The 15,000-nt window shown below is 45.7% G+C and overlaps 1 protein-coding gene across 5 annotated transcripts in view; it reads left to right on the top strand.

Annotated features, from left to right (window-relative positions):
- The window catches only part of dock3 (dedicator of cytokinesis 3), a 196,010-nt gene that overhangs the window by 141,448 nt on the left and 39,562 nt on the right, over nt 1–15,000 (top strand). For all 5 annotated transcript variants that reach the window (XM_066670399.1, XM_066670400.1, XM_066670397.1 and 2 more), the window contains exons 13-20: nt 426–514; nt 3,801–3,926; nt 10,012–10,136; nt 11,130–11,292; nt 13,039–13,145; nt 14,199–14,370; nt 14,493–14,590; nt 14,668–14,751. In XM_066670399.1, coding sequence (XP_066526496.1) covers nt 426–514; nt 3,801–3,926; nt 10,012–10,136; nt 11,130–11,292; nt 13,039–13,145; nt 14,199–14,370; nt 14,493–14,590; nt 14,668–14,751 — 964 coding nt within the window. The remainder of the gene's footprint in view (nt 1–425; nt 515–3,800; nt 3,927–10,011; nt 10,137–11,129; nt 11,293–13,038; nt 13,146–14,198; nt 14,371–14,492; nt 14,591–14,667; nt 14,752–15,000) is intronic.

Genomic DNA, 15,000 nt, shown 5'->3' with positions numbered 1-15,000 from the left:
TCGTAGGCACAGATCCTCTCGGGTCCATTTACTGACGTCGTACCCTACCTTCACAATCAAAATCAAGATTCACAATTATAACGATCCTCTCTACGATTCCCGAATATTAAACAACCGTATCCACAGTCACTGTGTTCTTCAGAGATGTCTTCATTTCTGTTAACCGCCTCAGGGAGCATGTTATATTCCAGCTACTAAAGCAGTTCTTTTGTTTTACGAGAAAATCTCCCTGCAATATTCATTTCTGTCTGAAGGCCCGGGCTCTCATCTGCGTGCGTAGACTCCGAGGACGTGCGCTCATCAGAGAGAGCTCAATGAGTCTGATGGCAGTTCTCCGCCCTCCTGCTCCTCTCTGACTGCTCTGGGTTTTTTTTTTTTTTTTGTGCTCATAATTGATTTATTCTTCTTTCTATTGTTTTTTTCAGATGTAACAATGAGAACGAGTGGTACCAGATTCATGAAAATATCATCCGCAAATCCAGCACCAAATACACAGCTCCCAGCACCAACTATGGTATGTGTTTTACTGTAAAAGTGAGCACGGGTCATGGTCAAGTTGGTTAAACCATGCTAGTTTGGTTCTAACAACACTAGGTAGTATTTTTATCTTACAATTACAGCTTCAAAATCATTGTGGTGCTCCACTGAGGTGTAACAGGGGACAGAGCCTCTGTTGTTGCTACTTCGAGCTCAGCAGAGCAGAAACTGCCCTATGTAACTTCACTGCAGGATCTCAGGACAGTGCTGTAATAGTGAATTACACTCTCTGAGTGTAGGGGGCACCCAAGAGCAAAAATACCTAATCTAATGTAGTGTTGCTTAAAATGGTGGGAACAAAACTTGGTATGAATCTAATATATGAGAAAGAAATAAAATGTATTTCCATCCATTCATTATCTGTAACCCTTATCCAGTTCAGGGTCGCGGTGGGTCCAGAGCCTACCTGGAATCATTGGGCACAAGGCGGGAATACACCCTGGAGGTGTATTCCCGCCTTGTGCCCAATGATTCCATTAGCCTGACGCTAATGAAGCAGCAGCGCTCTGGGTCACTAATTAAACACTATACAGTGTATGAAATAAGTTAATGTATAATAAATAATATAAAAAATCAAATGCATTTCACTTGCATTTATTCCACTGATTTTTTTTTATATAAATTACAATGTTTAAAGTAAATTCGACTGGAGGTTGGAAACCAAACCCATGCGTTTGTGTCAGAGTTGAGTGTCTCAAAAATATTCTAATCTTCAAAAAGGGGGCACTGCAGAAAATGTTGGGAATCACTGACTTAAATCCTGAATGTGAAACAGAGGCAGTGAGAGATTGGGAAGCGAGGCCTGATGGAAACCATCAATGAATAATTTGCCTCGACAAATTGAGCTGCCACCACACACCGCTGTTTCTCATGGGACGATTGCTGCAGCCCATCCCCATAAAACGGCACTTCCTTCAGCGGCGTGTGTGTGTGTCTCTGTCTGTGCAGAGTTACAGACTTTTATAAGTGTGTACGAGTCCAGAGAAAGGAATCCTCAGGATTACACTAGAATGTCATCATCCTCAAATACAATCTGCTTAAGAATGTAGAAGAGTTTCAAGCCGAAGAACATACTTTGATCGCTCAGAGCTCGCCCTCCTCTAGCAGTCAGACGTAACACCATCAGATCCAGCGCTGACACAATATGTCATCACTGCCTTAAACTTTGGGACTTAGGTATTGTCATTTCCCAGAATGAGTTCTGCTGGGTTTACTTTCTCACAAATTCTGAGATGTACCTTGAGAGCTAAGGGCTTTTTATTCATGTGACATGAAAAAGGAGAGTGGGAATCCTCCCTGTTGAAAAGGCAGAAAACCACAATTAAATGATCATGACCTTCAATCCCTCACACAGCACTGCATTAAAAACTGAAACGCTTCTCTAATGAACATCATCATATCCGTTTGGAGTGCTTTGAAATGCCCTTGACAGTAAACACAGTGTGTCACGTCTGCAAAAGCAGGTTAAGACTGTGCTATTCAAAGCAGACGTACAGAACTGTGCAGAGGTTTTAGGCGCCTGAGAAAATGGGATAGAAAAGTGGTTATTCTTCATTCATTATCTGTAACCCTTATCCAGTTCAGGGTCGGGGTGGGTCCAGAGCCTACCTGGAATCATTGGGCGCAAGGTGGGAATACACCCTGGAGGGGGCGCCAGTCATTCACAGGGCAACACAGACACACACACATTCACTCACACACTCACACCTACGGACACTTTTGAGTCGCCAATCCACCTACCAACGTGTGTTTTTGGACTGTGGGAGGAAATCGGAGCACTCGGAGGAAACCCACGCAGACACAGGGAGAACACACCACACTCCTCACAGACAGTCACCCGGAGCGGGAATCAAACCCAGAACCTCCAGGTGCCTGGAGCTGTGTGACTGTGACACTACCTGCTGCGCCACCGTGCCGCCCACTTGATTATATTTATAAAGATAAATTATTTTAAATAATAATCACACACTAGTGATTTTGCTTCTTTAAGCTGAGGCTAATCTGAGAAGGAAACGGATGCTGTGATTAGTCCACCTTTAAGATTGATTCGTATTTTGTGAGACAGAAATAGAAAGGAACCATAGTTTAAGGTTTTCTGTTATAGGGGTTTGTTGGTGCCTGTGACTTGTATAACCCCCCACTCCCTAGATTCAGCTGGGGCTCATTCGACTCTGAAACTGCACACCTCTAATTATTCTGACCTTCTATTTAGCTGGTGGACTGTGGACCTGAATAGCTCCCTGTGGACCGAAACCAAACCCTGCGTCTCAGCACTATGTGGGAGTTACTGAAGAGGCGCTAGCTCTGAGCTCTCTGTGGGGAACTATGCAAAATGCATGAACCCTTAAAGCCCCACAGTTAGATTACCTTGAGCTTTGGGGATTTTAAATGATTGAAAGCAGCACTCGTCCTGGTGGCAGAATGAAAATGCATTTTGGTAGTGAAAAGCACTGCTCTCTCCCTGCCCCCCTAACACTACCCCTTCCTCCAGAGATGGAGCCCATTCTCAGATGTTTTGGGGCGTCTGACAGAGGTGGTGTGTTAATCTAACACCTCGGATGCTCAGAGGGGAAGTGTTTCCAGACTAGCACTGGGAATGCAAGCGGTCCACTTCAAACCTCTAAAAAGGATGCTGTGACCCGTTCAGAAATTGTGTTTCACTTGGCATGATGAAGACGGGGTCTTCTAAATCTGATCCGTTTGTGATGGAGAACAATTCTATAGCTTAACAAGACATGTTCACACTGATTTAGCAGCTCGTGTGAACTGTACAGATATTGCTTTATAAGTGTAGTTCATGATTGTAATCAAAAAACACTTCAGAAGATGATTCCTCACCATTTGCTGCTCTTCAGTCGGTTTGTGCTTTTAACTGGTTGGATGTTGCCCTATTCCTGCTCTATAGGGGGTCATTAAAGGTGGAAATGTCTCCAAACTTGGAAGATAGCTAACTGCATTAGCGACAATGCTACAAAACTAAACAACTCCAGTTACAAAGGAGTTTCTGTGGTAATTCAAACACTTCAGCCGTGTACAAACAACCGTTCCACCTCCTGTGGACTCTGGATGAAGGATGAAGATTTTAACAGATTGATGAATGAATGAATGAATGAATGATGATGACCTATATGGGTCACAGCAGAAACAAACTGCAGAGCTAAGGCTTGTGATTCCACTGTGGCCTTTTGAGGACCGAACAGGATTTACCACATTTAACTTTGTCCCTCTGTGTCTCTGTCCTTCTCTGTCTCTCGATTGGACAGGTCTGATCATCTCCCTGCAGCTCCTCCGAGGAGAGATGGAGCAGGTCCGGAGGGAGAACCCCATGATCTTTAACCGCTGCGTCGCCATCACTCGCAAACTGGGCTTCCCCGATGTCATCATGCCAGGTGAGCTCTTTGATCCCTGCATTAAATTAGCCGTTTAATGAAGGCTGTGGTTAACACTGCAGCAAGCATGGTGCTATAATTAGCCAAGGTCAGGACTTCACAGAATTCTGAATGCAAATGACCTACTGAAATATAAATGTAGTCCAGGACTAGGCTTAATCCCAGTCTAGGAAACAGACACCACCTATTTTGGACACAGATAACCTCTATAGAAAAGCATGAGCTGAAATGTGATGCTCTGGAGCAACTGCACATCAGGTCCCCATCCTTAAAACCACAATAGTTTTCTGATGTGCCATGCTGTGTTTATAGTGCAGAAGACTTTAAAGCAACACAGGCAGTTTTTACCTTAAAATGACAGATTTAAAACTACTGTGATGCTCCACTGAGCTGCAGTTGGAGCATAGACCCCTGTGTCTTTGCTACTGCAGGCTCCGCACTGCTGAAATTGCACTATGTAACTTTTAATGTTGGCATTAATGATAGTATAAATACGAAAAAGGCAGATTTCAGTGTCCTCAGGGCTAAGGGACGAAGCAGGTCCTGGAGGAGGGACAGGAACCTGGAGAGAGAGCGGGACTGTGTATAATTCTCTCCCTGTACCTGAGACCTCCCTCTGGGATAGACTCAACTCAGAGAGACACATTAAACAGTGGCGTCCCTGTGACTAGGCTGCAAGTCTCTGCTATTAATAACTCTAACGTTATTTATACCTGTGTCTACATTCCTTTCAGTCACAGCACACACAACAATCTCACAACAAGGGCAAGGATTTGATAAGCGCCATAGAAGAGCATTGAAATGCATTACGATGTTGTGAAGCAGCTGTACATGAGCCAAAGGTATGGGCGTGGCTGTGAGAGCTTCCTCCATGTCGGCTCAGACAGAGGTCACGGTCAAAGCAGCTGCGCTGTGTTTCGAGAAGTCAGAACAACTAACCATAGGACCTCAGTACAACAATCTACTTTCAGGAAAATAGAAGCTGGTAAAATCTACACCCATCCATTCAGGAGAACCCTTGCTGAGAAGGTGTCCACAAACTCGTGCCTGTGTAGTGTATGTGCTGATTGGAGCGAGGCCAGCCCTCCTGTGTCTGCTTTCATCCAAATCAGCATTCCTTTCATCGCCTCCTATTGTTCTTGCCCATCTTCTCAAGATTGTCTTTGAATGTGAGCTCAGGCCTCATAACAGCTAAAACAGATGGGTTTATCTTCCACGTATTGAGCCTCCCGAGCTGCGGTCCAATTATAATCACAGGCTAAGGCCAGGTTCTTTAAATTCAGCATTTTGAAGATGCCAATAAGTCGATAAGGCCTGGGGAGCTCCTGGCTTCATGCGGTTGTTATGCATGCATTTCTAAGAGGGAGCTTAGAATGTATTGACCCGGAATGCCTGGAAGAGCCCCCCATATAATGTTATTCCAAATTGTAGCATTGACTCGACCGCTTCGTGAAATGGAACGTGGCAGAGAGCTAACTCGCGGTCCCTAATCGGGACTGCGCTTCTGAGCTGGGAGCTACTCGCGTCAAACAATATTAGGACAAACTGTAACACTGCAATTAGGGGGGAAGCTTTTACAGACTGTTGAGAAATGTTAATTTGTGCAAACACACTTTCGGAACTTGTCTGTGTTTATTGCGTCTCGATGTGATGTTGCCAGAAATAGCTCCCAGACACAGGCTCTTTGCAGCTACAGAGATTCCACATGAAAACGCAGAAGCCTGAGTAATGTTTGTGAACATGTGCATCATGTTTCTGATTTACTGATCTCCATGGGATTGTCTCTAAATCCGTGTTTGTGTGTGTCTCTCTCCCTCTACACATCGCCGTTTCCCATCTCATGGTGCCCGCCTTTAAGAAACAGCACTAGATGATAGTAAGTTTAACAAAATCTCCGCGGCTTTCTTTCTTAACCGCTTATTAACAGCAGTGCAGTTTCATTTTCAGTCTTAATATCACTAACCTGAATTTGAATAGGGGCGGCACGGTGGTGCAGCAGGTTAGTGTCGCAGTCACACAGCTCCAGGGACCTGGAGGTTGTGGGTTCGAGTCCCACTCCAGGTGACTGTCTGTGAGAAGTGTGGTGTGTTCTCTCTGTGTCTGCGTGGGTTTCCTCCGGGTGACTGTCTGTGAGAAGTGTGGTGTGTTCTCTCTGTGTCTGCGTGGGTTTCTTCCGGGTGACTGTCTGTGAGAAGTGTGGTGTGTTCTCTCTGTGTCTGCGTGGGTTTCCTCCGGGTGACTGTCTGTGAGAAGTGTGGTGTGTTCTCCCTGTGTCTGCGTGGGTTTCCTCCGGGTGACTGTCTGTGAGAAGTGTCGTGTGTTCTCTCTGTGTCTGTGTGGGTTTCCTCCGGGTGACTGTCTGTGAGAAGTGTCGTGTGTTCTCTCTGTGTCTGCGTGGGTTTCCTCCGGGTGCTCCGGTTTCCTCCCACAGTCCAAAACCACACGTTGGTAGGTTGATTGGCGACTCAAAAGTGACCGTAGTTGTGAATGTGTGTCTGTGTTGCTCTGTGAAGGACTGGCGCCCCCTCCAGGGTGTATTCCCGCCTTGCGGCCAATGATTCCAGGTAGTCTTTGGACCCACCGTGACCCTGAACTGGATAAGAGTTACAGATAATGGATGGATGGATTTGAGTATCATCCTTTGAGCCACAACATTATGACCAGCTCTGCACTCACTGTCCACTCTCTCAGCTCCACTGACCACACACAATTACAGACTGTACTCCCCTGTTGCTCTGCATACTTGGTTATCCCCTTTCACTCTGTTCTTCAACGCTCAGGACCCCTTCAGGGCAGGTACGATTTGTGTGGTGGATCATTCTCAGTGTGTGTTGCGCTGGTGTGAGTGGATCAGACACAGCAGTGCTGCTAGAGTTTTTAAACCCCTCATTGCCACAGAGGGACTCGGAAAGGTCCACCAAACTAAAACATCGACCTGTGGGTGACGTCTACCGACCACAAATCATGAGCATCAACAGATTAGCTACATCTACCAGCTGAACCCTCAAGGTAGATGTGTCTAATTGAGTGGACGGTGAGTGGACTAGAATTACAGGTTGGAAACCCTGGAGCTCTCTATTAAAGAAGTTTCAGTCTTGTTGCCTGCGTACTCCAGGTCTGAACTTGTTTACATCTGCAGTGGATTGAGTACTTTCTCAAAGCTGGTTCGTTTTTGCGAGCTGTCTTCCATCTCTTAATGGCTAGCCGCGTGGAGATTGCAAGGCAAAGTTGAACTTGTGGCTGAGCTGTCGGAATAAAGAGCTATATATGGATTTGATGGACCTGGATAGCGCCGAACCAACAGAGGGGAGAGTCCAATGCAGTGTGCGGCAGCCAATTACAGAGGCCATCGAGACTGGATGCTGTCCAGCCACACGAATCTCTCACTGGGAGCCGGTCTGCTGCGGCCAGATAACATTTTAACATTTTTATCAGGGCCTGGAACGGTGGGATACTGTCAGTGGAGCGGAGGAATGGACGGAGGTTTATATAGAAGCGTCACAGTTAGCGCTCCGTTCTGGCCTGTGCTTCTAAAAGGCACCCGGGCCACGTTTATTTTCTTTTTTCCAGCTTTTCTGACCCGTCTCTGTGTGTTCCCCCCAGCCACCGACCTGCTGTGTATTTGCAAACGGCTTTGATGTGCTGCTTTCTTTCATGTTTATCGGGGTTATCATTTGAAATGTGAAACCCTTTGACAGGGTGCTGAGCCTCATAGATGCAAACATCAGGAGATCGTTTGTTAGAAGCACACTATCATTAAATAACATTTTACAGCAGTTTCAGATGCCTAGTGTTTGGGTCCTTTCGCTGAGGCATTAGTGATTTGACTGACGTTCAAACTGCAGACACAACAACAGGTGGTACGTTATGATTGGCTGAAAAACAGCAGGCCTTTGATGCCTTTCTCATACTGAAATGATGTAGTTTGTTTGAAGACTGAGGTCCTTCAGCTTTTGAGAAGAACGGGCTTACAGAACACAGACATGCAAACAAAGAATGTGCTGATTGTCTTACATCCATGTTTCAGTAGCTAGTTTCGATGAGATTTTAATGTAACTGTTTTTTTTTTTTTTTTGTAGTGGCCTGTTCATTTTTAAAAAAGTCTTTTTAATTTCTATGATACCCACTCATTTTCCAATATATAATTTAGTACCATGTTATAGTGGCACAATGGTGCAGCAGGTAGTGTCTCTGTCACAGCTCCAGGGTCCTGGAGGTTGTGGGTACGAGTCCCCCTCCAGGTGACTGTCTGTGAGGAGTTTGGTGTGTTCTCCCTGTGTCTGTGGAGGTTTCCTCCAGGTGACTGTTTGTGAGGAGTGTGGTGTGTTCTCTCTGTGTGTGCGTGGGTTTCCTTTGGGTGCTCATGTTTCCTCCCACGCTCCAAAAAGCATCTGTGTGTGTGTGTGTGTTGCCCTGTGAAGGACTGGCAGGACTCCAGGGTGTATTCCTGCCTTGTACCGAATGATTCCAGATAGGCTCTGGACCCACCGCTGCACTGAACTGGATCAGAGTTACAGATAATTAATGAATCAATGAATGAATAGTGCCATATTATTGTTGGTTGTACCTTTTTCTGCTTTGAAAATCAGACGTCACTGACCTTAAACCTAGCCCTAACCTTGGTTGGATCTTGTGGGTGAGATCTGTGTAAGAGAAGAGTGGCTAATAGTACAGCTTTATTGTATGAATTTAGCATTTTAAAGTTCTTAATTACTTCTGTGAAACCCTTTAAAGCCCCCAAACCATGCTGGGGGAGTAGCTTCTTTCGCAGAGGTTTAATATATTTCATACTTAAACATACAGACAAAATAGACTACTCTCAGATGGACTATTAATTAAAACCTGGTTGGTCTGTTATGATACACCCTAACAAGTCCACCCAGAGATGAACACTTAAACACTGTACTGGTACTGGCCTACTAAGTGAGTTTGCTTGCATTTGGAAAAGACAAGTATATTATGAACAGAACCGGTGACGACGGGCTGTCCTGACGGAGTCCAGCTCTGACTGGAAACCAGTCAGACTTACTGCCAGCCATAGAAACCAGACTCCTGCTCTGTTTATATAGTGACTGGATAGCTCGTAGCATAGAGCCCAGTACCCCACACTCCCAGAGAACCCCCCGCAGCAGAATATCCCGAGGGACACGGACGAAGACATTCTCCAGATCCACAAAGCACATGCAGACTGGTTGAGCAAGCTCCCACGCACCCTCCAGGATCCTAGTGAGGGTAAAGAGCTCATCCTGTGTTCCACGACTGGGGCGGAATCTGCATTGTTCCTCCTGGATCTGAGGTTCAGCTTTCAGCCAGACTGTCTTCTCCAGTATCCCCTGCATAGACCTTACCGGGGAGGCTGAGGAGTGTGACTCCACCGCCCCACAGCATCCAGAGCCTCACCCACCCCCGGGGCCCTACCTATTTGACCCAGGTGATAGACAAGCCCTTCCCGGGTTCTCCAAACTCTGCCTCCTCTGCAGAAGAAGTGCTGGTGGAGAAGATCCTTGAAGTATTCCTTCCACCACCTAATGATGACCCCAGTCGAGGTCAACGACTCCACACCTCCACCATAATACAGTGTTGGTGGAAAACCGCTTCCCCAGCTGAGTCGCCTGACGGTTTACCAGAACTTTCTCTGAGCCGACCGAACTCCTCCCACACCAGGGTCTTAAAGTTATCTTTCTGAGATGTGCTGTTTATTTTGTCTATTTGTTGTTGTTTTTTTTGTGATGAGGACCACAGTGAAAATAAACCCCTTTACTGTGTTTTTATCCTCGATAATTTAAAGTGTATAATGACTGCTGTTCAGTGTTGTGTATTTTTAAATCATTAAATAAATAGATTCAATCAATCAAACACGTCACGCCAAATTTAACCCGTGCTGTCAGCAGTTCATGGATCTCTTCGGCCGATTCAGAGGAGTGCCTGTTTAATAAAGTGTTTCACCAGAAGGGACGCCACAAAATGAAAAGCTTGTTGAGAGATGTGCAAGTTCTCGTCATGATTGGCTCTAATTTCCAAGGCGTTAATGTAGAATATCAGCTGTCTTCTTGTGCACCTAATAATGCTTCTCTTTCTGTTTTAGGTGACATCCGTAATGACCTGTACCTCACCCTGGAGAGAGGGGACTTTGAGAGAGGAGGGAAGAGTGTGCAGAAGAATATTGAAGTCACTGTATATGTGCTCTACGCCGATGGAGAGGTTCTCAAAGTACGGCTTTGAAGAGTTATACATGTTCACTTTTAAAAACTTCAAATTAATGGGGGAGGTCAAACTCAGCTATATTTATGGGCAGGAGTTCAGGGTGCCCCCCCTCACCCAGCCCACCTTTATCCACCACAGAATTGCTGATGTGAGTTTGCAGGGCATATACAGAGCTGAGTGGAGGAGTTTGGCCATGGTCCTACTCCCAAAACGTTATTACATAAATCCAATTACTGTCCAGGTAGCAATAAAGGATATTAAATTGTTTAACTGTGAAACTAAAACTGTATTTATTGCTTGAATGTTTGGTGGAGCAAAGAACATGTTCTTTCTTCCTTAAGTGGGGACCAGAATGAAGCTGGTAAAGATGTTGAACGGGATCTCCTCAGAGTGTTTTAGTTTTGCTTTTCCTACATTGTTACCATGCTTTAATAAATGCTCAAACATGTCCAAACATTTAGGGTCTCGCCCCAAAGCTGTTCCATTCCGTAATGAGATAGACACCAATAGGCTGGGGTCTGTCCTTTGTTTCCAGGGTCCTTTGTTCTAAAATATTGCACATTCATTGTCCATTTGATCAGCTCCACTGATCACATAGACGCATTGTAAAGTTGTACAATTACAGACTGTAGTTCATCAGTTCCTCTGCATATATTTAACCCCCTTTCACCCTGGTCTTTAATGGTCAGGACCCCCACAGAGCAGGTGTGATGTGGTGGTGGATCATTCTCAGCGCTGCAGTGGCACTGATGTGGTGGTGGTGGTGGTGTTAGTGTGTGTTTTGCTGGTAACCCCTCAGTGTCACTTCTGGACTGAGAATAGTCCACCAACCAAAACCACCCAGCCGACAGCGACCTGTAAAATATGAATGTGTGTAAGTGTTGTTTTCGGACAGGCCGTGTATATCACGATTTCACATGAAAATGTTGGACACTGCTTTTGAAGAACCAGGTCACTGTACTTTAATAAATGCTTTCTGTGTTGTTCTGTCTACTCCAGGACTGCATTAGTTTGGGGTCAGGGGAGCCTCACATCAGCGAGCATCGCTCTTTCGTCCTCTACCATAATAACAGCCCTCGCTGGAGTGAAATGGTGAAGCTGCCCATTCCCATTGACCGATTCCGAGGCTCTCATCTCCGCTTTGAGTTCAGACACTGCTCCAGTAAGACTTTCTCTGTTTATGAGCACACATCTAGCTTTATAGTAAAGTCCTTTCAGTCGGTCTCTTTGAATGGAGAGAGATATATAAAAAAATAAGGAAACATATTATTGATTCAAAAAAGGCAGGGCTTATCCTGTTTGCAGCTTCAGAAACCGGCTTATTGACTCTGTTTTAGAAAAGAGTGTCATTGCAGAAATTGTTTCTAACTTAATTTACTTAAAGACCAAAAAAATACTGAAACACTCAGGCGACACGGTGGTGCAGCAGGTGGTGTCTCTGTCACAGCTCCAGAGTCCTGGAGGTTGTGGGTTTCCTCCGGGTGACTGTCTGTGAGGAGTGTGGTGTGTTCTCCCTGTGTCTGCGTGGGTTTCCTCTGGGTGACTGTCTGTGAGGAGTGTGGTGTGTTCTCCCTGTGTCTGTGTGGGTTTCCTCCGGGTGACTGTCTGTGAGGAATTGGTGTGTTCTCCCTGTGTCTGCGTTGGTTTCCTCTGGGTGACTGTCTGTGAGGAGTGTGGTGTGTTCTCCCTGTGTCGGTGTGGGTTTCCTCTGAGTGACTGTCTGTGAGGAGTGTGGTGTGTTCTCTCTGTATCTGCGTGGGTTTCCTCTGGGTGACTGTCTGTGAGGAGTGTGGTGTGTTCTCTCTGTGTCTGCGTGGGTTTCCTCCGGGTGACTGTCTGCGAGGAATTGGTGTGTTCTCCCTGTGTCTGCGTTGGTTTCCTCTGGGTGACTGTCTGTGAGGAGTGTGGTGTGTTCTCCCTGTGTCTGCGTTGGTTTCCTCTGGGTGACTGTCTATGAGGAGTGTGGTGTGTTCTCCCTGTGTCTGCGTGGGTTTCCTCCGGGTGACTGTCTGCGAGGAATTGGTGTGTTCTCCCTGTGTCTGCGTTGGTTTCCTCTGGGTGACTGTCTGTGAGGAGTGTGGTGTGTTCTCCCTGTGTCTGCGTGGGTTTCCTCTGGATGACTGTCTGTGAGGAGTGTGGTGCGTTCTCCCTGTGTCTGCATGGGTTTCCTCCGGGTGACTGTCTGTGAGGAGTGTGGTGCGTTCTCCCTGTGTCTGCATGGGTTTCCTCCGGGTGACTGTCTGTGAGGAGTGTGGTGTGTTCTCCCTGTGTCTGTGTGGGTTTCCTCCGGGTGACTGTCTGTGAGGAGTGTGGTGTGTTCTCCCTGTGTCTGCGTTGGTTTCCTCTGGGTGACTGTCTGTGTGGTGTGTTCTCCCTGTTTTACGGTTTGTAGCAATGTGAGCAGCAAAATATATTTTAATACATTGTTTTTCCTAAAAGCACCATATCTACCTTTATTTCTGCTGCTTTGGCCTTTTCTAATCTTACTTGCTCAATTTTTGATTGATGTTATGGACACGACTGTCTTTCAAGCTTGACCTAACTCTCAGTAAATATAATGTATAGTTTTAATGGAGGTGTATGTTAGCTCCACTTACATACTTTTAACAATATATGCTTTTAATTGTTGGGCATCTCAACACCCCTAAGACTCTGTTTTTCATCAAAGCCATATTGAGCTTTATAAGATTTCCCGTTCAGTTTTCCTGGAGTGAACGGTCTCCTCCTCCTTCATAATGCCTCTGGGTTTGTTTGGAGCTTGTGGGAACATTCTGCACCAATTTGTTTCCATTAAATATTTTTTTTTAGAAAGCTTTGAGAGCAGCTGTGGTATTTCTGACCGAGAGCAGCTTGCTTTGTATTCACAAATATTTAGAGAAATGTCTTTTTGACCTTCCTGTTTCTGCAGCTAAAGACAAAGGAGAAAAGAAGCTTTTCGGCTTTGCCTTTACTCCGCTCATGAGGGAAGATGGCACGACGTTATCTGACGAGAGTCACGAACTCTATGTGTACAAGGTCAGTACAACCCCGGACGGTAAATCATTCTTATGGTATTTAGAAGAAGCATTCAACACTAGTAGGTGTGAGGGAGTGATGGACTGGCACCTTTTCCACAGTGGGTTCTTTTAACTTCACATCAGCAGTCCTGAAAGGTGAACGATGACCTCAAGTACAGTGAGACAATCAAGATTTTCATGAGCCCCAGTGTGTTTTAGTTTCCAGTTGCAGTTTAACCCTGAAATCCCAATATCTCAGTGTCTACTTCTCTGCACTAATGACGTTACAAGACAGAGCATATACGGTCAATACCAAGCAAATCACATTACACACCGAACACTGCATTTTAAAAAAAGAAGGCGTTGAAAATCAATAAAGCATGTGCTGCATGAAATCAATGCAGTATTAAGTGAGAATGATTGTATTTACAGTAAGAGAGGAGCTTGAGGGCCTGGTCAAGAGAGTTTGTCGAGCTCTGTGATCAGGCTGAATGGTCTACTTACATAAAACGACATAATGGAGCGGTTTTAGGATGATATGGTGTTATACGTCAAGATCAGGGCTCTGCAGCGCAGCTGCTTTTGCTCAGAGGCAACTGACAAACCTGTTTCAGCTGAATTAATACAGACGATTAGTGCAGTATTTTCAATTATGGCCTCTTTGTTACACTTACTGTCCTTTCTCTCAGCTCCACCGACCACACAGGAGCACTTTATAGTTCTACAACTGCAGTCTGTAGTCTAACTGTTGCTCTGCGTAATGTGCCACACCATTTCACATTGTTCTTCAGCGCTCAGGACCCCCACAGAGCAGGTGTGATGTGGTGGTGGATCATTCTCAGCGCTGCAGTGACACTGACGTGGTGGTGGTGTGCTGGTGTAGAGTGGATCAGGCACAGCAGTGCTGCTGGAGTTTTTAACCCCTCAGTGTCACTGCTGCACTGAGAATAGTCCACCGACTGATGAAGGGCTAGTGGACAACCGACACACACTGTGACAGTGAGTTGACACAGGGTTCAAAACGTAGACTGTGCAAACTGTTCAACACAACTTGTGGATGTGTATTTTCCAGTGTGATGAAAACACCACCTTCAGTAACCACGCACTGTACCTGGGCCTGCCTTGCTGCAAAGACGACTTCAACGGCTGCCCCAACATCCCGTCCAGCCTCATCTTCCAGCGGAGCACCAAGGAAACCCTGTGGATCTCCACCCAGCTCTCCTCCACCAAGCTCACACAGAACGGTGCTTTAGAAATGCTTCATAACTTTTATCCCACTCCCATCGTCCCGTCGTAAATAATACGTGCCTCCAGCATAACTCATTATCTTTTACAGCCTTCTAATGGCACCCGCTTCTTTCCCCAGTGGATTTACTGGCTCTGCTGAAGTGGAAGGCTCATCCCGACCGCGTTATGGACATTCTGGGTCGATTGCGGCATGTTAGCGGAGAGGAAATAGTTAAAGTAAGTCACGTTAATGCCCACTGTTAAACATTAATGATGGCAGTAGTATGAAATATTAAACTTTATTCAATATTCAGTTTCTTCAGGACATTCTGGACACGCTGTTCTCCATCCTGGACGACAACACAGACAAATATGGGCCACTGGTGTTTCAGTCCTTGGTAAGAGGCATTTACAAGTGATAATTATTATTCTTGAATGCAAATTATTAATGCTAACATGTTCAAAATTGTATAAATAATAAATGATGGTGCACCCAATGTGGAAGCTGCATTGTGTGCACAGATTTTCTCCTAATGTGAGTTAGGAGAAGCTCTGGAGCAGCTGCACATGAGCTTTAACATGTGCATTCATCTGTGGAGCAGTTGAACTACATTCTGTGGAGTGATGGAGAATCTGATAGAGTGTGT

This window comes from Hoplias malabaricus, chromosome 5, assembly GCF_029633855.1.
Source record: "Hoplias malabaricus isolate fHopMal1 chromosome 5, fHopMal1.hap1, whole genome shotgun sequence".
In the NCBI taxonomy this organism is placed as follows: Eukaryota; Metazoa; Chordata; class Actinopteri; order Characiformes; family Erythrinidae; genus Hoplias; species Hoplias malabaricus.
The sequence above is the reverse complement of the archived record's forward strand: the minus strand, read 5'-3'. Positions and strand labels throughout refer to the sequence as shown.